The sequence below is a fragment of the Aspergillus ambiguus genome (assembly GCF_047715705.1).
Source record: "Aspergillus ambiguus strain CBS 117.58 unplaced genomic scaffold BDV59scaffold_1, whole genome shotgun sequence".
Taxonomy (NCBI): Eukaryota; Fungi; Ascomycota; class Eurotiomycetes; order Eurotiales; family Aspergillaceae; genus Aspergillus; species Aspergillus ambiguus.
Genome location: NW_027395514.1, coordinates 82,167 through 95,858, shown reverse-complemented (window position 1 = coordinate 95,858; position 13,692 = coordinate 82,167). Strand labels below are relative to the sequence as shown.

Here is a 13,692-nt window from a genome sequence, read left to right as displayed (position 1 = left end):
GGGAGAAGAAAGACAGACAACCAGCTCGCGGAGTGAAAATGAGCAGAAATAATTATAGAATTAAAAAACAGCGCCAGGATACGGAGAGAGGAGGGAACCGAAGTCGGGATGTAATTTTGGCGGGGCGGAGGTACGCGGGCGGTGTATTGGTATACCCGAATAGGTAAGGAGTCAGCGGTGAGTTGTTGAATGGGCGGCGGTGGAGACAGTTGGGGCGTGGCTGTCCCGGGCAGTATGTTCCCTACGCTGTAGCCTGAATACTGTTGGGTTATGTAGTTCTAGGTACATCTCTCTTTTATGATTTATTATTGTTATATATATACATTCTTGATTCTAGGAGTCTTGCTATGACTCTGTCTATTCTATTATCTATACCTATAATATCCATAGGACCTACCTTGTACCTTAGGAGGTACCGAGTAGGTACCTCTACATGTAAGTAGTACAACAACTACAGCGGTGAATCGGTCCCTGACCCACCGTCCCAACCGGATCTAACTGGATCGTCCCGAACGGTCCTGGATCATAACTAGGATGGAGAGTACGACGTAGACTCTATCCTGTTTCACTCTAGGTAGGTACCTAGGGATTCCTACCTAGGAGATATTCCGTACCTACCATGGCTATACAGTTCGAATTGATCAATCCTACATAAGCAGTGAGGCTACTGCTATACAGTACGGATCTTAGAATAGAATAATAACTATACTCCGATAACCGTCATAACCATAATATCATCCTATACTCCGGAGTAAATATTCTAGAATGTAGGTACCTCTGTCAACACCGCCTACGGTATCCATACCGTAATACACTTCCCCACCCAGTCTGATCGATACACGGTACTCTCCATCCCACTCCTTCACCTCCGATCATCAACCGATATCGTTGGATTTGCTCCCTCCGTGTATTCATTTTCTTGATTATTTTATTTTTCTTACGCCCCCTTTCTCTCCCTCCTCAACTTCTCAACTTCTCCTCCTCTCCATCCTTCCCCATCTTCTTATTCTTCTTCTTCCTCCTCCTCCTCCCTCTTCTCTTTTCTCTTCTTCCTCTCCCCACCTCTCTCCTCCCTACATCATTCCTCTACTGGAGCTTCACCATGCCTGCTTCTGCTCCTCTGGTCAACACCGCCAATGGCGGCTCGGCCAACGACAACATCACTCGTTTCGACCCTCCCAGCCGTGTCCGCTCTCCTCTCTCCCACGCCCTCTTCCACAACAAGACACGATGCTTCGTATAGTAAGCTCCTCCCAATCCAATTCCCCTCAAGGTCCCATGCTCAATGCTCATACTAACACTCCCCAGTGGTATGCAGCCCAGAGCCGTCCAGGGTATGCTGGACTTTGACTTCATCTGCAAGCGGTCCACTCCCTCCGTCGCCGGTATCATCTACACCTTCGGCGGTCAGTTCGTCAGCAAGATGTACTGGGGTACCAGTGAGACCCTTCTTCCCGTCTACCAGGATGTCTCCAAGGCCATGGCCAAGCACCCTGATGTCGACACCGTCGTCAACTTCGCCTCCTCCCGTTCCGTCTACAGCTCTACCATGGAGCTCATGCAGTGCCCCCAGATCAAGGCCATTGCCATCATCGCCGAGGGTGTCCCCGAGAGACGCGCTCGTGAGATCATGGTCACCGCCAAGGAGAAAGGCATCACCATCATCGGTCCTGCCACCGTCGGTGGTATCAAGCCTGGTGCCTTCAAGATCGGTAACACTGGTGGTATGATGGACAACATCGTCGCCTCTAAGCTCTACCGCAAGGGCTCCGTCGGCTACGTCTCCAAGTCCGGCGGTATGTCCAACGAACTGAACAACATCATCTCTCAGACCACCGACGGTGTCTACGAGGGTATCGCCATTGGTGGTGACCGTTACCCCGGTACCACCTTCATTGACCACCTGCTCCGCTACCAGGCCGAGCCGGAGTGCAAGATCCTCCTCCTCCTCGGTGAGGTCGGCGGTGTCGAGGAGTACCGCGTCATCGAGGCCGTCAAGAACGGCACGATTAACAAGCCTGTCGTCGCCTGGGCCATCGGTACCTGCGCCAGCATGTTCAAGACCGAGGTCCAGTTCGGTCACGCCGGTGCCTCCGCCAACTCCGACCTGGAGACCGCCGTTGCCAAGAACAAGGCCATGCGGGAGGCCGGCATCCACGTCCCCGACACCTTCGAGGACCTGCCCCAGCTCCTCCAGCAGGTGTACCAGGACCAGGTCAAGAAGGGTGTCATCCAGCCCCAGCCCGAGCCTGTCGTGCCCAAGATCCCCATTGACTACTCCTGGGCCCAGGAGCTGGGTCTCGTCCGGAAGCCCGCCGCCTTCATCTCCACCATCAGTGACGACCGTGGCCAGGAGCTCCTGTACGCTGGTATGCCCATCTCCGATGTCTTCAAGGAGGACATCGGCATCGGTGGTGTCATGTCCCTGCTGTGGTTCCGCCGCCGTCTCCCCCGCTACGCCAGCAAGTTCCTTGAGATGGTTCTCATGCTCACGGCCGACCACGGTCCCGCTGTGTCTGGTGCCATGAACACCATCATCACGACCCGTGCCGGCAAGGACCTGATCAGCGCCCTGGTCTCCGGTCTGCTGACCATTGGTTCCCGTTTCGGTGGTGCTCTCGACGGTGCCGCCGAGGAGTTCACCAAGGCCTTCGACAAGGGTCTCAGCCCCCGTGACTTTGTCGACGGCATGAGAAAGGAGAACAAGCTGAGTATGTGTTAATCCCCGTTCGCTCCTCTACCTGCATCTGCTAACCTGCATAGTCCCCGGTATTGGCCACCGTATCAAGTCCCGGAACAACCCTGATCTCCGTGTCGAGCTGGTCAAGGAGTTCGTCAAGAAGCACTTCCCCAGCACCAAGCTGCTCGACTACGCCCTCGCCGTGGAGACCGTCACCACCTCCAAGAAAGACAACCTGATCCTGAACGTGGACGGCTGCGTGGCTGTCTGCTTCGTCGACCTCATGCGCCACTGCGGTGCCTTCTCCCCCGAGGAGGTCGAGGACTACATGCGCATGGGTGTCCTCAACGGTCTCTTCGTCCTGGGCCGCAGCATCGGTCTCATTGCCCACTACCTCGATCAGAAGCGTCTGCGCACTGGTCTGTACAGACACCCCTGGGATGACATCACCTACCTGCTCCCCGCCCTCCAGAAGGGTGGCTCCGAGGGCCGCGTGGAGGTCAACCTCTAATTTTCACCTTACTATTAATACTTTCCGTTTTCTCTTTTCTTCTCTTGTTACGAAAGTGGCCAGGGATCCTGGGAATTTTAAAAGATCCGTCATTTGTTGACGAGGAGTTATGATGGCATGCGTTGCATTTGTTTAATTTTTTTTTTATATTTTAGTGTGCACATGTGGCATGAAAGGTTGATGAATCTACGAGGACGAAGGCCTTAAATTCAAGAAGTATCCAAGTACTCTGTAGTCGATCGGTTTCGAATGCTCCATACGGTGTATTATGCCTATCCATAGTGTGTGTCCTTGTACGTAGAATCGTGAGCAACAATATGGTCACGTGGCTCATCCGACCCAAATCTTCTCAACTCCAACAATACAGCTACTCTCCCAACCACCACTAACACCACCACTACTACCGCCAAAATGGTCCGTCTCAAACACCGATACCTCCTCGTGGATATCCTCTACCCGTCACCGACTGCATCAACCGGCGCACAGAACAAACCGTCACATCCACACCCACCACACCTGCAGATCCACGCGCCGACCTCCAACGCCCTCACCCCGAGTCTCCTCGCCAAGCTCGTCCGCGACGAGGTATCCTCGCTGTTCGGCGACTGGGGCATCGGCCGGCTAGGCGGGGTCGGCGCCGGCGGCGTGAGCGTGAAGTACCTGTCGCCGGCGACGTCGACGGCGATCATCCGATGTCCGCGGGCGTCGTACCGGCTGGTGTGGACGGCGCTGGCGTGTATGGGGCAGGTGCCGGAGCTGGGCGGGGGCGGGGGCGGCCGGGGCGGTGCGCCGCCGGCGTTGACGCGGGCATGTGTGTTTCGCGTAGTGAGGGTTTCTGGGACGATACGGAAGGCGGAGGAGGAGGCGATTCGGAGGGCGAGACACGAGATTGTGCGCATGCGCGGGGTCGAGGAGATGGGGGTTCTTGGGGGGATCGTGGGGGATGTTGAGGGGGTGGTGGAGGGTGGTGATGGCGTGGATGGGGAGGAGGATGTTGAGATGGAGAGTGACGGGGAGGATTGAGAGGTGATGGGTGATTCTGCCTGTCAACGTTATTCTCTCTTCGGACCTGTCGGTCTTGAAGGATCTGATCTGCCTTGTTGGTGGATTGAGCTCGCCGGGTTGGCCGGTTGGGGCTATGGGCCCTTGTTGCGCCTGAGTCGTCTCGCGGTATGCCTCGTCGGATCTTGGTTCTGATCTATACTGATATTGTCTAGCGGCTGCATCTGGCGCTGTTGTGCAGATGTGACGCTGTGGTCCGTCGGGATGGGCTACAGTGTTCTTCCGTGACCGTCAGCATCCGGTTATACGTATACCTATGAGGTATACTGCATGGTCCGGCATAAGACCAGCCGTTGTTTATTGCTAAATGCATTATCCTATTATACAATCGTCAATGTACGATATTATCATGATCTGCGAACAACCTTCACCCCGCTATCAGGCATCACGCCCCGGCGAAAGTTCTGTTCGTATTCGTCGTCGTCGTCGTTATCAGCGTTGGTCTCCGCCTTCGTGGCCTCTTGCATGGCCTTGGCTTCGACCTCCAGTTCCTGCCGCTCCAGCTCGTCATACTCGTCTTTGTTGTCGAGCCACCGTTCCTGCACGTCACGCACGTCCATCGTGCCGAGACCCTCCCGCACGGCCACCTGCCAGATGGTATCGTTGGCACCCTCCGCCGGCCCAAAGACGTACCCACTCGCCCGGTCGATCACCCGCAGGAGATTCATCATGCTTTTCTTGTCCTCCACGGCCAGCGTCTCGAAGGCCACGAGGCCGAACTCCTCGACGAGGTCGACGATGGCGTTGTTCAACGCGCCGAACTTGTCGTGCGAGAGCCGCGAGGACTCCGCCTCGAGATGTGGCAGCAGGTATGAGAGGTCTTGCACCTCTGTGTAGAAGTCGAGGTTGAATGGGAGCGGGGCGTAGTTGGAGAGGTTGTCGATCTTGGTGAGCACGTTCAGGTGCGGGAGGTCCATCTGGAGCATGGCGCGGAGGGAGAGGAGAAGAGCGGAGATGTACATCGAGGGGAGCGTGAGGTTGTAGGAGTCGATCAGGTGGATTACGATTAGCTGGAGTAGGGAGTGTCGTTAGATCCTCACGTTCATGACAAACAAACCATCCCGGTCGAGAATGACGTACTCTATAGCCCATCTTCTGCAGCTTGAAGAAGATGTTCCGTAACGATGAATGATGCGTGAAGATCTCTACCTGTCCCGGACAGTCGAACAGCACGTAGTCATCTACAGCCAGTCAGTACAGCTCAACGCAGCCAGCAGGGATGTAGGATGTATGTCCCGACCTCCGAGCTCCTTCAGCCCCTCCTCCAACCAGTCGAAGTTCTCCTCCAGCTCTTCCAGCGCATACAGGATGCCCCCGTTCGGGCCCAGGTGGTCCTCGCTCATCACCTCCTCAAGCGTCACAAGATCGCGGACGTCCAGCGCACACGGATACGACGTCTTGTCATTTGCAGGGTCCAGGTTCACAATGGAGCATTTGCGGCCGATGGCTCCGAGAAACTGATGCATGCCATTGCAGTAGGTGGACTTGCCTGCGCCGGGTGGGCCGATAACCAGCTGCGCGAAGGGCATGGCTGTAACACCCTCAAGAGGTCACAATCACAAGACTAGACGATGTGCAGATTCGCGCGGCGGGGCTGTCGATGTTGCGATGGAAGACGGCGGGGAGGATATTTTGAGATGGCGGTGGAGGGCGGCAGAAAACGATCTCAAGACAAGCTTCGGTCGATGACGAGCGATCAACACCATCGCTACTATCGCCGTCGTCTCTGCTCCCCTCCGACATGGCGTCCAGTAGGTGTCCTCCCTCCCCGACTCGTTTGAATTCTACTCATTGGCCCAGATCAAGTCACCGTGGCCTCTCCGCCGTCGGATGCCATTTCCGCCTTGAAGTTCTCTCCCGACCCCGATTCCACACGACTCGTCGTATCCTCCTGGGACAAGAATGTCTATCTGTACGAGCTGCGCGACGAGAACGGCCACATCGGCGAGGGGAAGCTCCTACGGAAGTTCGAGCATCGCGCGCCGGTCCTCGACGTGTGCTTCGGCGCAACAGAGGATGAGATCTACACAGCCGGGCTGGACTGGGATGTGAGAAAGTACGTCGATTCCTACGGGGGACGCCCATCCATGCATCCCATCTGCCCGCTAGCAGAAACACCAAACTAACCCACGTAGGATTGACGTGGCGTCGTCGACGCAAACCGTGCTGAGCAGCCACGACGCCGGCGTCCGCAACATTGTCTACAGCAAGGAACACCAACTCGTGATATCGGCGTCGTGGGACTCAACGCTGCACGTGCACCGCGCGGACGGCTCCGACCCGGAGCCCGCGATCATCCCGCTGCCGTCGAAACCGTTCTCCATGTCCCTGACGGCGACCAAGCTCGTCGTGGCCATGGCGTCGCGGGCACTCCACATCTACGACTTGAAGGCACTGGCGCTCCTCACGGCGCAGTCGGGCGGCAGCGGGCTACCGAACCGGGTCGAGGTGGAGCCGTGGCAGCGGCGCGAGAGCAGTCTGAAGTTCATGACGCGCAGCGTGGCGTGTATGCCGGACGATGCGGGCTACGCCTCGTCGAGCATCGAGGGCCGTGTGGCGGTCGAGTGGTTCGACCCGTCGCCCGAGTCGCAGGCCCGCAAGTACGCCTTCAAATGCCACCGGCAGACCGCCGACGACGTGGACGTGGTGTACCCGGTCAACTCGCTCTCGTTCCATCCCGTGCATGGCACGTTTGCGTCCGGCGGTGGAGACGGAGTGGTAGCGCTGTGGGATGGCATTGCGAAGCGGAGGATCCGGCAGTACCAGAAGTATCCGGCTAGCATTGCGGCGGTGGACTTCAGCGGGAATGGGAAGTATTTGGCGATTGCGGTGAGTCCGGGCTTTGAGGATGGCAGGGAAGATGTGGTGGAGGGTACGGTGAAGATCTTTGTGCGTGAGTTGGGCGAGACGGAGGCCAAGGGGAAGGGGGCGAAATAAAATGAAGCTGTATGATGATATTCTATATTATGAATGGACGGTCTTAATGTCATTGGCGCTGTTCCGTGTACTTCTCTACTCTACGGGGTGAAGCATTTCACTACCAGCTCTTCATACGTTGGCAAGGTGACTCCTAGCTTCATTATTCATCTCTACAGGTCTATCTATTCTTGTATAGGCCATGCTTAGAATGACGGTATGGCGTGCTCGCACCTCATCGGGAGACCCACCCCCAGATCCAACTCCGGATCGACCACTAACGCCGCGATGGATGTGTCGGATCAAGAGTCAAGACTGCATTCTTGGGTGATTTTCAACCGCGATGGTGCCATCGCTGGGATCGCCACGATGCGTCATGGGCTATCTACTATGTATGAGTCTTGAGCTGAGAGCATCCCTTACTCAACGCCAGCTTACATGAACTATATAAGCCTGTCGCCTGGCAGAGTCAGTCCTCTAAGCTCAATTGCAAGTGCAAATCGTCTCTTTCAGTCCACCGAAAAGTCCTACTTGGGATTTCTGCTCACATTGACTTCGTGTCTCACAATGGCTCCTTCGCTGGAGGACTTGACCTTGGCTACCTCGCCACGCTTCAATTCCAAGAACGAAGCCCGCAATGACAACAAGTTCCAGTACAAACCTGGGCGGACGGTGGTCGAAACCCATAAAGATTACCCTCACAGTGACCTCCTACCTACCTTCCCAGACATCCATTGGGACCCGCTAGAAGAGACGCCCTACGAAGACAGGGGTCTCCATGGTGATCCCAAATTCCGCCGACTGCTCCAAGACGCCACCGATGTCTTCGACTACAATCCCAAGATTGGGACCGAGATCCACGGCATCAATCTAACCCAGCTGAGCGATTCGCAGAAGGATGACCTGGCACGCTTAGTCGCCGTCCGCGGGGTCGTGTTCTTCCGGGACCAGGAAGACTTCGACATCGAAGCCCAGAGGGAATTGGGTCAACATCTGGGGAAACTCCACAGACATGCCACGACGGCTGTCCCGCGAAAGCCCGGACTGGAGGACGTGCACGTGGTCTACTCGGGCGACAACTCGAGTGACCAGCGGGCGCTGTTCACCCCCAGCTTTCTCTGGCATTCGGACGTGACATACGAAATTCAGCCTCCCTCCTACACCTCGCTGAAGCTGCTGACGGGTCCACCTCGGGGTGGCGGCGGCGACACTCTCTGGGCATCTCAGTACGCAGCATACGACGCGCTGTCTAGTCACATGCAGACGTATCTGAAGGGTCTGACGGCTCTGCATTCAGCAGACATGCAGGCGTCGGACTCGCGGGCGCTGGGCCGTCCCGTCCGTCGAGAGCCTGTCACCACAGAGCATCCTCTCATTCGGACCAACCCGGTGACGGGCTGGAACAGTCTGTTCTTCAACCCGGGATTTGTGACGAAGATAGTCGGGATCCCGAAGACCGAAAGCGACGCCATCATCCGGTATCTCACCGAGGTGGTTGCAACCACACAGGAGGCCCATGCACGGTTTCAATGGCGCAAGAATGATGTAGCGATTTGGGACAATCGGACGACGGTAAGCCGATGCGCAGGCTGACATTTGAGCTGACCCAGCTAACTGTCAGATAGAACCATTCTGCTTCCTATGGATTTAGTCCACACCGACGACATGCGGTCCGGGTTGCATGCCATGCTGAGCGGCCATTCCTCGATGCGGAGGGCAGATCGCAGGAAGAAGAGCACATAGCGTTGTATAATTTGCCGGTGGTGGATAAGGACGGATCGCGACAGTCGAACTACAATGATTGATACCTAAATACATAATTACAGAGTAAGATAGGCATACTAGGATCTATAAAAATAAGAATGGGAGAGTAAATCCGGGGTCCTCGGCAGAAGAGCAGCCGGTCTTGGCATTCTGGAAATTTCTCGTCATCTTCAACTCCGTTTCTTCTTCCTCTTCTCTTTTCTTCCCGTCCTCCCCACCCCTTCACGTTCTCCCTTCCTCACCCCGTCCATCTTTCTTCTTCTCCAGACTCTCCTCATCGTCAACATGGTAAGTCTTCCAATGTCCCCTGCATCCCATGTTCATCCCCCCCGTGGTGTCCTCCCGTCCGGCTTCGTCATCCATCTCCAAGCTCTCCCCAGTTCCCCCCCAGCCATTGACTCAACCACCCCCGGCCAACTCCGGCTAACATCTCAATTCCTCCCGTACAGTCTTTCCTCCGCAACATCAAGAACCTGGCTCCCCTCCTTGACCGCGTCCTGGTCCAGCGCGTCAAGCCCGAGCCCAAGACCGCCTCCGGTATCTTCCTCCCTGAGAGCAGCGTCAAGGAGCAGAACGAGGCCAAGGTTCTCGCCGTTGGCCCTGGTGCCGTCGACCGCAATGGCTCCAGACTCCCCATGAGCGTTGCCCCCGGTGACCGCGTCCTGATCCCCCAGGTACGTTACTCTTTGGGTTCCGTGTCGTTCCGATGGGCGACCGGGTCGGACAGTAGAAGGGACTGTTGCTGACGGATATCGTTCTAGTTCGGTGGTAGCGCCGTCAAGGTCGGTGAGGAAGAGTACACTCTCTTCCGTGACTCTGAGTAAGTTCTCCGGTCGACCGAGAAATCAGCCGAACATATCTAACCCGCACAGGATCCTCGCCAAGATCAACGAGTAAAGGAGACCATGGGTCTGACGCCGAATCGCGCTTGATTTTGTCCTTCGTCCTTCGCATCTCGTGCCGAAATGCCCGAGTCGAAGATCTGTACTATACCATACCTCCATCCATCCCACACGTCATCATGAGTTGAAGCGTGAAATGATTTTCTTTTGCATATCACTCGATGTACTTTTAAATAGCAAGGCCGCCATCATCTAATCTCCGCTCTGCCTCGTTCTTCCACAAGATCACAAATCTAATCTGGCTGGGCTTCTGCTTTGACGTATAGGCTCAATGCGAAAGCATCCATGGATAGTAAAGAAGCCAAGGTTTATTTAAATGACTTCCATTCCACCTATTCATTCTCGTTCTCATTTAATAAGTGGAATCCAGACATAATTCCTAGTCTCTTGATCATCCACTCATCCATGATACGTGCCCCTCGTATGATCATTAACCTCATCCTCCACATCATCTCAGCTAAGTCGTTCAATTCCTACCTTCTCTGAACCTCTACTTCGCTCAATTGTTACTGTACATTGGTCCGTGCTCAAGCTGTTTGGCCGCATCAACTCAGTGGTTTCTTCTGCCGGCAGAATCAGTACTGAACTGTAGATATAACTAGAGTATACGGGGATATGCCCGATGTTGGTCATGATTTATTCAATATAATGAAGAATTAATTTGCACAGTTTACTTACTTTATCTGTATACTCGATATATCAGAATAAAACTGTAGTCTGATTCTACCAAGGAAAGCGGACTCTCGGGCGGTCAACAGACTTCGTGATAGTCGCTTTGCGGCCTCTTCTCTTTCTTGTCCCTGCCATCCTTTTGATTCCCCTCCCCAGACACCCCGTTCACCATGCAGGAAGACGAGGATGATTTCTACGACCCCGTGGACACAGTCCCGGCCGCTCAGCAGCAGAACCCTCCGTCCAACGTGCAATCGCAGACAGCAGACGACGTCGAGGAGGAAGAAGTCGAAGTCGAGGAAGATGATGATGTACGCGTGCAATGGAATCCCACCGTCTGCGTGCCGATCCTAACAAATCCAGGACGATTTTAATATCATCACCGAAGCACCGCCCGATGCGCCTCCCCCAGAAGTGTAAGACTCGACATCGCATCTCATCTCATCACCACCATGCCGTTGACTAACACCGGCACAGCCCTCATCCCCGTCGTGCCGACCTCCGCGCGGAGTCGCAACGGCCGTCATCAGTAGATTCCCAGGTATCCAAATCAATCACGCCGTCCGCAACGCCGAAGATCGAAACCGCAACGCCCGTGCCGGCCAGCGCGCGGCCAGCCGTCCCCCAAACACAAAAGCCGGGCTCCTCCTATCCACCCGTGCACGCGTCGACGATCGACGTCAACGCCAACCCGATCCATCCCGCGACGGGCAAACCGATCATGTCGACGGATCTGGACGCGGACTTCCCCGACGACGACAAACCCTGGCGACGGCCTGGGACGGACATCTCGGACTACTTCAACTACGGGTTTGACGAGTTCACCTGGGCAAGCTACGTGATAAAACAGCAGGAGCTGCGCAAGGAGATCGGCGACCAGAAGAAACAGCTCGAAGACATGCAGAATTTCCTGACCATGGGCTTTCCCATGCCCGGGGGACCCCAGCCCGGGCCCGGTGGTGCTCCTGCGCCACCCCCCATGCCCGGTATGCCAGGCATGCCCGACATGAACCCGGAGATGATGCAGACCATGCTCACCAGCATGATGGCGCAGGGCCTGGATCCGTCTTCCATGGACCCGATGTCGTTTATGAACCACGCCCAGGCCATGATGCCCAACCAATCCGGCGCAGGCGGCGGACAGCAGGGTCAGTTTGGCGCCCAAGGGGGTGGATATGGTGGCGGATTTGGCGGTGGAAGAGGCCGTGGGCGGAGATGGTAGAGCCGTAGGCTTCGGGTTCGGTCATCATGTTTCTTGTATACTGGATGGGTTCGGTCTGATGGAGTTTACTACCGGGAATGCATCACTTGAATAAAAGTATATGGATCTTGATGTAGAGCGGGAATATCACAGCATCTTACTGCCAGTTATCCCGGAACCCAGGGTTCAACTCTATGTCAAAGACGATAGATCTTATTCGAAAGATCCAAATTTGATCATCATTCATGACTAAAAGTCCCCGCAGGGAGGAACATACTATTGACATACAAGGCGCTTGCAGAAAATCAGACAGCTATGCAAAATCTTAAACCTTCAACCCCTGGGCCTTCTTAGACAACAATTCCTCGACTTCCTTTGCGTGTTTGGAGAAGTTGTCCACCAGACTATCCCACATCTTGGGCTCGTGCTCATGCTTCTTGGTGCTGTTCCACGCGTAATCGGTGATGGTGAACGGCCGGGAAGACTCGAACATGAACGCGATCGAGGCCTGGGAGATCTGCATGACCGGCGGGGGGTTCTCGCTGGCGGCCTTGAATTCCTCATAGGCAACGCCGTGGGGCACCATGCCGCACTCGAACGAGATACTGCCGGGCTTGAAGTCATCGGAGCGACCGCCGTACTCGCCGTAGATCAGGCCCATCAGCTCGGAGGCGACGTTGCGGTGGTAGTAGGGCGGGCGGTAGGTGTGGGACGCGACATCCCACCGGGGGGAGAAAATGAGGAAGTCGGCCAGAGGGGCATTGAGATCGCGCGACTTGGCCGTGAGCACGCAGAAGATGGAGGGATCAATGTGATCGACGGAGATGGAGCCGACGTTGACGAACTTGGTCAGGTCGTACTTGTACGGGACGTAGTTGCCGTGCCAGGCGACGACGTCGAAGGGGCTGTGGTTCTGCGTGCTCCGGAAGAACTTCCCGCCAAGTTTGTACACGATCTCCCACGGTTCCTGCTTGATCTCATACTGGGCCACGGGGGAGAGGAAGTCCCGGGCGTTGGCAAGGCCGTTCGCCCCGAGAGGCCCCAGCTCGGGGAGTTCAAAGCAGGTGCCCCAGACCTCGAGGATGTAACCGCGAGATGGGCCGTCGGGGAGCTCCACGCGGAAGCGCAGCCCGCGCTGGATGATGACAATCTCGCCGGGCTGGACGTACAGCGGACCAAACTCCGTCTGGATGTCCAGGGCACCCTGCTGCGGCACGATGAGGAATTCGCCGTCGGAGTTGACAAACGCTTTCTTCGTCATGCTGACATTCGCCGTGTAGACGTGTGTGGCCAGGCCCTCGCGGAGGGTCGGATCACCGGAGCCCGCCACCGTCTTGAGTCCGGCGACGAAATCAACTTCACCTGAGCTGGGGATGTCAAAAGGGTGCCAGGCGAGCTGCGTCGGGGAGACGTGAACTCGAGGGTTCAGTGGGAGGAAGTTAGACTCGGTGTCCTTGTTATCGGGGAGCTCGGTCTATTCGTTTGTCAGTGGGTGTGGTGTGATTGTGCATCGAGAGTTCTGACGTACGAAGCCCTGGTGCGCAACAGCGGGACGAGCCCGGTACAGCCATGCCTTTTTGTTGGCATGTCTGGGAGCAACGAATGCCGTTGCCGTGAGTTGTTCTGCGTACAGTCCAAAGCGCACACAGCGAGGACTGTTCTGGCCCTGTGGAATGGTGCCTGGAACAGCCTCGGAAACAAAGCTGTAGATATACTACATCAGCCAGTTGAATCGCTGGATGTAGAGAAGGTGGTTACATACGCATTGCCGAATCCGGCTTGGTACTATGGGCAGTTAGCATTGGAACAGGTCAGGAGTCAGGCCGGGGTCATACCTCATAAGGATCATTGCGTCTGGTCGCGAAGGATGGGATAGTGGCGTCCTTCTGTGTTTCTGCCCAGTGGAAGATCTTCTGATACTCCAGGGGGTCAGAGAGTGTGCCTGCGGAACCCATGGTGGTAATGAAGATTAGATAGAGTGGTG

General features: G+C 55.9%; 8 protein-coding genes across 8 annotated transcripts; 6 read left to right on the top strand and 2 right to left on the bottom strand.

Annotated features, from left to right (window-relative positions):
• Nucleotides 1-907: 907 nt before the first annotated feature.
• BDV59DRAFT_315 (putative ATP citrate lyase, subunit 1) lies at nucleotides 908-3,267 on the top strand. Its single transcript, XM_073696174.1, has 3 exons — nucleotides 908-1,242; nucleotides 1,309-2,711; nucleotides 2,764-3,267. Exons 1-3 carry the CDS (start codon nucleotides 1,103-1,105, stop codon nucleotides 3,189-3,191), a joined length of 1,971 nt encoding a protein of 656 aa, XP_073552865.1. The 5' UTR covers nucleotides 908-1,102; the 3' UTR covers nucleotides 3,192-3,267.
• Nucleotides 3,268-3,478: 211 nt separating this feature from the next.
• Nucleotides 3,479-4,169, top strand: BDV59DRAFT_166214 (uncharacterized protein). The gene is made up of 2 exons (XM_073687661.1): nucleotides 3,479-3,811; nucleotides 3,987-4,169. The coding sequence occupies exons 1-2, from the start codon at nucleotides 3,603-3,605 to the stop codon at nucleotides 3,991-3,993; spliced, it is 216 nt and encodes a 71-aa protein (XP_073552864.1). The 5' UTR covers nucleotides 3,479-3,602; the 3' UTR covers nucleotides 3,994-4,169.
• On the bottom strand, nucleotides 4,119-5,900 carry BDV59DRAFT_166212 (GTPase GPN2). Its single transcript, XM_073687660.1, has 4 exons — nucleotides 5,494-5,900; nucleotides 5,334-5,434; nucleotides 4,409-5,263; nucleotides 4,119-4,361 (listed from the first exon to the last, which is right to left on the bottom strand). The coding sequence occupies exons 1-3, from the start codon at nucleotides 5,780-5,782 to the stop codon at nucleotides 4,601-4,603; spliced, it is 1,053 nt and encodes a 350-aa protein (XP_073552863.1). The 5' UTR covers nucleotides 5,783-5,900; the 3' UTR covers nucleotides 4,119-4,361; nucleotides 4,409-4,600.
• A 13-nt stretch (nucleotides 5,901-5,913) lies between these two features.
• BDV59DRAFT_166211 (WD40 repeat domain-containing protein) lies at nucleotides 5,914-7,274 on the top strand. Its single transcript, XM_073687659.1, has 3 exons — nucleotides 5,914-6,004; nucleotides 6,054-6,309; nucleotides 6,389-7,274. Exons 1-3 carry the CDS (start codon nucleotides 5,995-5,997, stop codon nucleotides 7,188-7,190), a joined length of 1,068 nt encoding a protein of 355 aa, XP_073552862.1. The 5' UTR covers nucleotides 5,914-5,994; the 3' UTR covers nucleotides 7,191-7,274.
• A 462-nt stretch (nucleotides 7,275-7,736) lies between these two features.
• BDV59DRAFT_190033 (TauD/TfdA dioxygenase family protein) lies at nucleotides 7,737-8,974 on the top strand (the record flags this gene model as incomplete). The annotated part of the gene is made up of 2 exons (XM_073691704.1): nucleotides 7,737-8,741; nucleotides 8,795-8,974. The coding sequence occupies 2 exons, from the start codon at nucleotides 7,737-7,739 to the stop codon at nucleotides 8,972-8,974; spliced, it is 1,185 nt and encodes a 394-aa protein (XP_073552861.1).
• Nucleotides 8,975-9,147: 173 nt separating this feature from the next.
• Nucleotides 9,148-10,292, top strand: BDV59DRAFT_166208 (GroES family chaperonin). The gene is made up of 4 exons (XM_073687658.1): nucleotides 9,148-9,221; nucleotides 9,383-9,607; nucleotides 9,695-9,753; nucleotides 9,806-10,292. The coding sequence occupies exons 1-4, from the start codon at nucleotides 9,219-9,221 to the stop codon at nucleotides 9,828-9,830; spliced, it is 312 nt and encodes a 103-aa protein (XP_073552860.1). The 5' UTR covers nucleotides 9,148-9,218; the 3' UTR covers nucleotides 9,831-10,292.
• A 385-nt stretch (nucleotides 10,293-10,677) lies between these two features.
• Nucleotides 10,678-11,729, top strand: fip1 (cleavage polyadenylation factor subunit FIP1; the record flags this gene model as incomplete). Its single annotated transcript, XM_073691703.1, has 3 exons — nucleotides 10,678-10,818; nucleotides 10,871-10,923; nucleotides 10,985-11,729. The coding sequence occupies 3 exons, from the start codon at nucleotides 10,678-10,680 to the stop codon at nucleotides 11,727-11,729; spliced, it is 939 nt and encodes a 312-aa protein (XP_073552859.1).
• Nucleotides 11,730-12,033: 304 nt separating this feature from the next.
• Nucleotides 12,034-13,663, bottom strand: BDV59DRAFT_190031 (putative homogentisate 1,2-dioxygenase; the record flags this gene model as incomplete). Its single annotated transcript, XM_073691702.1, has 4 exons — nucleotides 12,034-13,182; nucleotides 13,237-13,411; nucleotides 13,471-13,493; nucleotides 13,544-13,663. The coding sequence occupies 4 exons, from the start codon at nucleotides 13,661-13,663 to the stop codon at nucleotides 12,034-12,036; spliced, it is 1,467 nt and encodes a 488-aa protein (XP_073552858.1).
• Between the last annotated feature and the right edge of the window lie 29 nt (nucleotides 13,664-13,692).

Excerpts from the sequence above, each read along its gene's own strand:
- BDV59DRAFT_166208 (XM_073687658.1), top strand. Across the intron at positions 9,608-9,694 it reads ACCGCGTCCTGATCCCCCAG|TTCGGTGGTAGCGCCGTCAA; the intron begins GTACGTTACTCT and ends ATATCGTTCTAG. Across the intron at positions 9,754-9,805 it reads ACTCTCTTCCGTGACTCTGA|GATCCTCGCCAAGATCAACG; the intron begins GTAAGTTCTCCG and ends TAACCCGCACAG.
- BDV59DRAFT_166211 (XM_073687659.1), top strand. Across the intron at positions 6,310-6,388 it reads CTGGACTGGGATGTGAGAAA|GATTGACGTGGCGTCGTCGA; the intron begins GTACGTCGATTC and ends TAACCCACGTAG.
- BDV59DRAFT_166214 (XM_073687661.1), top strand. The coding sequence starts at position 3,603 with ATGGTCCGTCTCAAACACCGATACCTCCTCGTGGATATCCTCTACCCG.
- BDV59DRAFT_315 (XM_073696174.1), top strand. The coding sequence starts at position 1,103 with ATGCCTGCTTCTGCTCCTCTGGTCAACACCGCCAATGGCGGCTCGGCC. Across the intron at positions 1,243-1,308 it reads AAGACACGATGCTTCGTATA|TGGTATGCAGCCCAGAGCCG; the intron begins GTAAGCTCCTCC and ends AACACTCCCCAG. Across the intron at positions 2,712-2,763 it reads GAGAAAGGAGAACAAGCTGA|TCCCCGGTATTGGCCACCGT; the intron begins GTATGTGTTAAT and ends TAACCTGCATAG.
- BDV59DRAFT_166212 (XM_073687660.1), bottom strand. The coding sequence starts at position 5,782 with ATGCCCTTCGCGCAGCTGGTTATCGGCCCACCCGGCGCAGGCAAGTCC. Across the intron at positions 5,435-5,493 it reads GGGGCTGAAGGAGCTCGGAG|ATGACTACGTGCTGTTCGAC; the intron begins GTCGGGACATAC and ends GACTGGCTGTAG. Across the intron at positions 5,264-5,333 it reads TGCAGAAGATGGGCTATAGA|CTAATCGTAATCCACCTGAT; the intron begins GTACGTCATTCT and ends TCCCTACTCCAG.